General features: G+C 43.2%; 1 protein-coding gene across 1 annotated transcript; it reads right to left on the reverse strand.

The window, feature by feature from the left end:
• Positions 1–6: 6 nt before the first annotated feature.
• Positions 7–5,258, reverse strand: LOC128084305 (sodium channel and clathrin linker 1-like). The gene is made up of 7 exons (XM_052690207.1): positions 4,560–5,258; positions 3,991–4,055; positions 3,248–3,300; positions 2,798–2,867; positions 2,591–2,646; positions 2,077–2,209; positions 7–1,279 (listed from the first exon to the last, which is right to left on the reverse strand). The coding sequence occupies exons 1-7, from the start codon at positions 5,029–5,031 to the stop codon at positions 1,031–1,033; spliced, it is 1,098 nt and encodes a 365-aa protein (XP_052546167.1). The 5' UTR covers positions 5,032–5,258; the 3' UTR covers positions 7–1,030.
• Positions 5,259–8,440: the final 3,182 nt, after the last annotated feature.

Here is an 8,440-nt window from a genome sequence, read left to right on the forward strand (position 1 = left end):
CAAGTGTAACGCACTTGAAAACGCGGTGCGGATTTTATAGATTTTATACATTGAATATAGCTGTGGTGAGCTACACGTACACGTGAAGTTTATGAGCTCTTTGAATGCTGAGCACTCTTTACAGCTCAGAGCAAAACAGCTTCTTACAGCCTAATTTATCCCTCTGAAAGAAAATTTCCTGAAGTGTAACCAGTTAACTTAGCAAGCTAAGACACTAACAAATAGCTCAAAGGCTTCCCAAGGAGCAGCTGAAGAGACGCAATGCTAAACACTAACATTGGAGATTAGCAACCTCCATTTTTCAGCTGTTTATTCAGCTTCTCTATTGAATGACAACAGGTAAGTGAAACTACTTATATTTGAATTGAACAACAGCAGGATGATTATTTATATTTGTCTATCTCGTGTACTTCTCTACATGCACCAAAACGCACACGGTGCACTCCCTAAGTTACTGCCCACATATCTGAAACCAACTTTCCAACCCCAACTGTCCTTTTGACTGTTGAATCGCTGGCTACATCTGATCACTCCACTTTTGATAACAACTATTGCAGAAAACAATCAACAACGGGACCAGGGGAGAGCCACGAAGATGATCAGAGGGCTGGAGAACCTCTCCTGTGAAGATGGGCTGCAGGAGCTGGGCTTGTGCAGACTGGAGCAGAGAAGGCTGCGGGGAGACATCATTATGGCCCTTCCAGTATCTAAAGTGAGCTTATAAACATGAGGGAAATCAACTTTTTACGTGGGTAAATAAGTGATAGGAAAAGGGGGAATGGATTTAAACTCAAGGAGGGAAGATTTAGATGAGAATGTCGGGGGGAAGTTTTTCACTGAGAGAGTGGTGAGGTGCTGGAACAGGCTGCCCCGAGAGGCTGTGGACGCCCTGTCCCTGGAGCAGTTCAAGGCCCCGTTGGATGAGCCCTAGGCAGCCCGGCCTAGTACTTGATCTACTGGTTGGCAACCCTGCCTGTGGCAGAGGGATGGAACGTAATGATCCTTGAGGTCCATTCCAACCCAATCCATCCTATGGCTTTATGATGACTCTATGATACTGGTACAAACTGTACTTCTGTTTGGCTACACACAGATGCAAAATCTCTGCAGTGTATGAAGGCATTCCAAAACTAACAAAAACGTCCATGAAAGTTACTTGCTGTTTCAGTCTTTCAGCCATGTGAATCTGTGTTTGAGTCATGTGTTCCTGGTGCTGCTGCTGGAGTTGATCAAGCTCCTGTGATACAGTCTGCCAGAGCTCTATTGCTTGTTCTTTTTCCTAGAAAGAATAAAGGTCTCTAAAATATTTACAGTACATTTCTATTGAAATGCTTTTTTTTTAATTATTATTGTTCTCTGCACACATTACAACCACACAGGAAAAACAAACTCTGAGGCAAAAAAAATCCAGATGTTTACAAGATCACATTCCATCTAGACTGGAGCTGCAAGTTCTGCACTATTTTAATAGCTCCTACCAAAAGTAAAACTACACTCACATTCTGAAACTGTCAAAGTCTTGCAATTCTTTACTTTAGGACTACAGTATATATAATACTCAAATACCAAAAATCAGGAGTCAATTTAACCTCAGCTTAGTCCACTGCGAAAGAACTGAATCAACTCTGTAATATGTTCAGGCCATTTTGCTGATCTATTCAGATCTGTTACTTTCTGTATTCCACATACAGTTGCCCCTCATTTCACATTACACTTTAATTTAAAAAAAAAAAAAAAAAGTCAGCCTACCACAATAACTTCAATCCAACAAAATATTTGATTCATCTTCTGGACAGAAATTCAACAAAGTAAAGTTAGAGGCACAAATGAACACAAAAAATTTCTGCTTGTATGGAACTAGAGAGCAACTTCCTTCAGGTTTTGAAGTTGAAAATGTAAGTATGGGTGCATTTGAGGTTGTTTGTTTGTTTTTTAAGCTATGTGCAATCAGGAAGGCCTCAAAATACTGTCAAGGAACTGTTATAAACAAATACTGAACCAAGAAACAAACTATCCTTCCCTAATCTGCCAAGGCACAGAAGAAACAGAAGAGTACAAGTGATTCAGCTCACACACCTGATTAGTCAGTTGGAGCTGTTCCTGAAGGTTTCTCACTATTTCTTCATCTGCAGGAATCGCAGTTCCCATGGGCATAAAAGGAAGAGCATCCAGCTGCATCTCAAGAGCCTCTTTCAACTCTGCATGCAGCCTAAAATTCAAAAGACCAAGTTCAGTGCAGTATTTATCTAATACACTGTCTCTAAATGAACTGAAGTACTGTACCTTTGATCTGTATGTACCATATACACCTAGCTCACTTTTAAAACCATTGAGCAAGATATGTTCTATAAAAAGGGTATAAATTAATACCGAGTTCTTTTGCAGAGATATGGCTAAGCCTCCTAAATTTGGTGCTGTAATCTATATTAGACTTAGAGTAACATTAAGCACGTGAGTATGAAATCTTCAACTATTAAGCAGATTCAAATATTTCCAAGTCTTAGGAAGAAGAGTTCCAGGCTTAAAGGACAGAAAAAAACACCAAACCACACAAGAAAATAGCAGCAGTAGGTAAAGTGCTCTTCTTTACCTCCTGTTCTCCGTGGTGACTTGTTCAAACTTCTGTCTCATCTCACTCATCTGCACCTAATAAAAAAACATCTAAGAGGCAAACTGTGGCACTTTATTTTTTCAATAAACAATACTGAAAACACTGACAGTGTCAATTCAGCACAATACCATCGATGACATTAAGACTTCACTTTGCAAAAAGAGTCACAGGATGCCAGAAACGTACCTGATAAATCTGCAGCTGCTCCCTCATTTCTTCCAAACACTTTTCATACTCTATGCTTTTTGTTATCAAGCTGAAACATGGAAAAACATGCTTAGAATCCATCTGTAAATGCTGAAACATTGTTCTGATTATTAACCAGCTTTACAGAATTCATGATCTGGAGAACGGAACAAAACTGTTGCTCCTCTTTATTCCCTTTATATGATCTTTATTGATCATTAACTGTGTAACAGAAGCAGAGCATGCTTTCTAGATGAGCTTTAATACATTTGCATTTCATACATAGATCAAAATCCAGAAAGATTAGAAACCAGGCTTTCTTACTGCTTTCAGCACAACAGTACAGTAACCCATACGAGGATGTAAAAATTCAAATAAATAATCACAGCTCTACTCATGCACTTATTTGCTTTTCAAGTCCTTCTGAAGCAGTATTCCCACTCATTTTACCTTTGGTCCATCATCCTGGATCTGGATATGCCATCACCTCCGGCGACGCTTTTCTGTAATTGATTATTTTGTATTTTAGCACATGACTGCAAGTGTTATTGTGGTTTGTTTTTATTCTAAAGTGTGCAAAACAAAGCAGTTTATTCAGTCCATATTGAAAAGGACATACAGACTCCCCAGCAATCATTTTCAGGTTGATATTACAGTCCTTGAACATTGGCCAGATTTGAAAAAATGTTCATTGCTTTTTTTCCTGGAAATGCTTTGCTATAAGGCATAACTGCATCAAATCTTTCTTAGAACAACCATTTTAAACCTATGCAAGAGCCACATTCACTTCTGTGCACGTGAGCCCCACGTTGGTGCTGATGCCTCAGCTTTTGCACAGTCTTCAGACAGGTTTATGCTATTCACCACAGAACGTTATCTCCCCATGAGATCAAAGGAAAAAGTCCACAGAAGTTAAAAAACTTTGGAGGAATCAGGCTTTCTCCAACATAGGACCAATTTTTGAAGACATTACAAAAAAAAAAAAAAAAAAAAAAGAAAAAAAAAAAAAAAAGCAGAATTCACTTTTTAAAAAGTCTTATTCTGCTGCTGCTTGAAAAAACTGTAACTCTACAGTTCAGCGATGGGCTCGAAGCCAGGCAAGACCAGACTGAAACAGACTGTTCTACAGATATGAAGATGCGTATCTTAAATCATATTTTTTTTTACCCACTTTCAGTCCTCAGTTTACATACCTCAGCAGCACTACTCAAAATCTCATCTGCTTCATCCTGCTCCAAGGCAATGCCTAGCTTCTGATCTGAAAAATGCAATTACATAATTATATAATACAAGTTAGAGGATCATGAAACGTGAACTAAATGAAGCTGGCTGTCAAGCAGAAAGAGGCAAATTTGTTCCAAGCGCCATTTAGAGTTACGTGATTATAATATAAGCAACTATCTATGAGAGTAACATAGCTGTACAGTAAGTAACTCCATGTTCACTCAGAGGGCAGTGAGGCTCTGGCACAGCTGCCCAGAGAAACCGTGTTTGCTGCCCCGTCCCTGGGTGCAGCTGAGCTGCGGGCAGCCCTGCCTACAGCACGATGCAGGGGCTGGACGGGTTTTCAGCTCCCTTCCGACCCAAGCCGTTCCGCGATTCTACGGCAACGCATCAACTCCCGCTTATTATACGCGCTAGAAGGAAAGGTTTTCTCTGACGGCATTTTGCCGTCGAAGACGCACTCGGTTAAAGCTCCGGTTAACGCTCCCACCCTCACAAGGGCCGGGAGCAACCCCGAGGCCGCCCGCCCAGCCCTCACCCGGCTCTCCCCCGCAGCCGAGCTCCGCGGCCATGCCGTCACGCCAAAGCTCCGCCGCCCTCCCGCTCCGACAAAGACATCCCGGGCGGGCGCCGCTGAGAGGCGGGCAGGGAGCAACCGCTTCTCTCGCCCAGCTCTCCTTCTCCCCAAAGGAAAGCAACGGGCACGGCGGGGCGGCAACAGCAGCCTGCCTTCCTCGCCGCGCCGCCGGGAAACGAACGGCACCGGCTCCTCCCCTAACGGGCGGCCGAGCGCAGCGCCTGGCGCCGGTCACGCGGCTGGAGGAGGGCGGAGCCGGACCGGGGTTGAGGCTTCCGGCGGCGGCGGCGACTTCGTCGGGTGGGGCTGCGGTGAGCGGCGGATGCTGACGTGGCCCAGCCCTTCTCGTACCGGCGGCGCTGGGGATCGGTGAAAGGGCTTCTCTTGCACTTGTAAACGGCTCCTTTGCTCCGCGCAGCGTAACGCGTACCATCACGGCTCCCCCCGCGAGCTGCTGCTAGCGGGGAGCTCTCGCCTCCTCCGCTGTGTCAATCAGGCAGTGTTGTTAGACAAGCTTCTTCATTTTCTCCCTTGAGAATGAAGTTAAGACGCCGAGGTACCTGTCTCCCTTTATGTGCTGATCCTTTTCCCTCAGCATCTATCATCCCACTTCTGTAAGCTTGCTGCTTGAGTTGCAGGGGGTGTTAATGATACTCGAGCTTCCCTGGTTTCCAAAGCTATCCATGATGTCTTGTAGCACATCTGAAATTGGTCCAGCGTATCATAGAGAAAAAAATGCCGACATAAAAGCTTAATTAGTTTTCACTTTATTTCCATATGACCTTGTCAGAACTGATAGTCCAATGTCTGCCTTCACCTTTTTAATGGATGTCTTAAGTCAGATGATTTCTTACTGTATTGCTCTAAATCTATTCTAAATCTAAATCTAAATTGCTCTAAATCTTCCTTATGCCTCCCACATCACCATCTTGGGTTCTTATATCCATTAATCTCATCTTTCTCACTGTTTTGCCAGCAAACAGCTTGGACTGGATGATTTCCAGAGGTCCTTTCCACAGGACTGCAGCTCTAGTCTGTCCAACCAATTCTTTGAAAGATATTTTTTCAACTACAGCATCTGTTTGTTAAAGTGAGGAAAATTGCCCCTCCTCAGTCACTGAGATACAGGTTATGATGCTCACCTTTCATTCTGATAGCAGACTACTTGGTGCAGGACTTGGTGACTGCTTTGAAATCTACACAGTTTAAGTTCTAGATGAATCTTCCGATGCAAACAAGCTGGCAGACTTTGTGCAGACAGTAAAACCGTAGGTCAGATGAACTGAGACAAATCTACCCTTGGAGAAGTTTAAGGTTAGCTTCAGTTCACTCACTGTTGATGGATTATAATAACGTAGATTTTGGCACTGACAGTAACCCATTTTTAAAGAAGAATTATCTGCAATATTATCAATCATACTCAGCTGTGTAAATTGTATTAAACTATCTACTAAACCACGATGTCTCAGTATTGCTTTTTCTCATAAACTGTCATTTACATAAGTAAGCTTTCTTTCAAAAGCCTGTGTCAAGGAACCGCTCATGTAAATTCCATAACAAGTTCTGAACCAAAAGTAATGCATCCAAATCCTTTTTGTTTGAACACACTGATCATCCAAGAATCAGAAATGTTAACATGTGACCAGTAGTGCTAAGAAATGAGCATGTGGAGAACCACGCCAAACAGTCCAAAAGCCCAGGGGAGATGAAGTAGTGCTACAACTTCTAAAAAAGCATACGATGCTAGAAGTTTTCTGGCTTAGTCTTCCTCCAAACCTTGCCTGGAGCCATCCGTTCTTACAGCATAGACAGGGCTAGAAATATGCCTCACTTACCCTGCTTTTCTGCTTTCAAGAACAAGGAGGAAGAAGGAGGTATGTTGAGATCCCTGCAGTGAGGAACTTGAAATTGTAGGGGAGAAGAAACAGCTACCTGTTTCTCTAGTTGCAAACAGTGGAAAGTAGTGGGAAGGACTGAGGGCAGGAGGAGGCTATGTGAACAGCCAGCAATGAGACAGAAAGGCTGACAACAGGCGTGGACAGAACCAGGGCAGAACACAGCATGCTGCCCACTCAATCAAGGTTTTTTTTATTCTACAAGCTCAAATTGCTGCTTTCTTAAAGCTCCGACCCAACTACACAGGCAAAAAGGAAGGAGATGCGTTATTAAAAGCTCCTTTGCACATAAAGGAGCAGTGGCACATTATTTCCTGCCTACTTAAGCACATACTGGGACACAGACAATTTTCTAGGTCTGAGAGAAGTGAGCTAAGAAAGGAATCCGCGTGGGCCACCTGGTGGCTGCAATTCATTTCATACCACTTTTGTACATACTCTAAAAGAAGACAGTTAGCTAGGCTGTGCCTTTCCCACACTGCCAAAACAAGGCTACAAAGCAGACAGCTCAGTCCCATAAGCAGTGATTCCAGTAAGGAGAAAGCTTAGGATTTGCCTGTGGAGGTCGAGAGATCATCCCAGCACGGGAACACAGCAGAGCCAGAACAGGTATCTGTATATTGCTGCTGCCTGTTTCCTGAGCTGAAAGGCCAGGTGTACAGAATAGGAGGGAGAGAATGATGACTATTTGCTTGCATTTCTGGTAATAAGGTACTGCTGAGATTCTTAAGAAGAAGTCCAGTTCTGCACGTATGAATTTTTAAAGGTTCAAGGGAAAAATACCATGACAGCTCTCTCCTGCACAAGCAGCTTGTTAATACTCAAGTTTCTTTCTTGCTGCATGTCTAATATTATCTAACAGAAGCAGAAAGCCATCTATCTAGAAGCACCTCCTGCATTTGCTTGGCTTCTCCCCTCACAGAGTAGTGAGCAGACATCCCCAAAAATGAGCAGACAACTGCAACCTGTTCTGGAAAGCTTTCATACATCCCTTTCGCTCTGCAGCTCCTGCACCGACAGCTGAAAGAATACTGCAGCGAAGCATTCACTCGTGGGATGGTTTCAGCTTTCATCCCTCTGCTTTTTCCATCAGAACACCAAGGCAGAAATCCTAATTAGCAATCTGAAAGCACTGCACAGGCAATGAATATTTACATTTGCCACCGCGTTTGTAGTATTTGCACACTGTTCCGGTGACTTGTGATTACAGAAAGGAGAAAGAGGTCTGAGTCTGCCTTTCAAGCCTTGTGGCAGCAAAAGGAGGGCTGTTATCTGAAAGCTACTCATTTTCTGTATGCTGTGTGCTGCTTGCTGCCCGTCTGCAATACAGCACAGCTGCCAGATTTGATTTAACCACGTCAGCCTGCTTCCTCCATTGAGCTGCAGAGATGACAGGGTGAAGTAGCCAGTGTGTTCATCTGTAGCTGTGGCCACTTTAAGCCTTGAATGAATATCATGAGTTTATTGCTCTTAAAGAAAGAAACAAAACCAACCAACATTACCTGCAAGCAAGCAAGCAAACAAAAACAACATGCAAAACCATTTCAGAAATGTGAATCCATACTTGCCTTCAGTGACTTTAAAGTAACATTGAAGAAATGGCTGTTCTTTTTTGTCAGTTAACAAATCCTAGGACTGGAGTTAATTCCTTTTCAAGACATCCTGATCTTTAAAGATACACGTTGCCAAGCAGCACGTGCTCATACCTCCAAAGAGTGAAATCATTCACCAACAAAACAGTTGAGAATTATTCCTCTCCACGAGGAATGATTTCCATACCTGTCTTTGCTGACTTCTCTCAGAAAAGCAGAGTCAATACAAGGGGGAAATTCTCATTTACTGCAAGATCTTTTCCTGCACAGCATTTCCCAGAGACCTGGACTTTCTTACCAGATGCAATCGCTTCTGTGCCAAAGCAGAACATCTGCACAACCAGTTCAGTGGAAG

Source organism: Tympanuchus pallidicinctus, unplaced genomic scaffold, assembly GCF_026119805.1.
Source record: "Tympanuchus pallidicinctus isolate F22 unplaced genomic scaffold, pur_lepc_1.0 scaffold26, whole genome shotgun sequence".
Classification (NCBI taxonomy): Eukaryota; Metazoa; Chordata; class Aves; order Galliformes; family Phasianidae; genus Tympanuchus; species Tympanuchus pallidicinctus.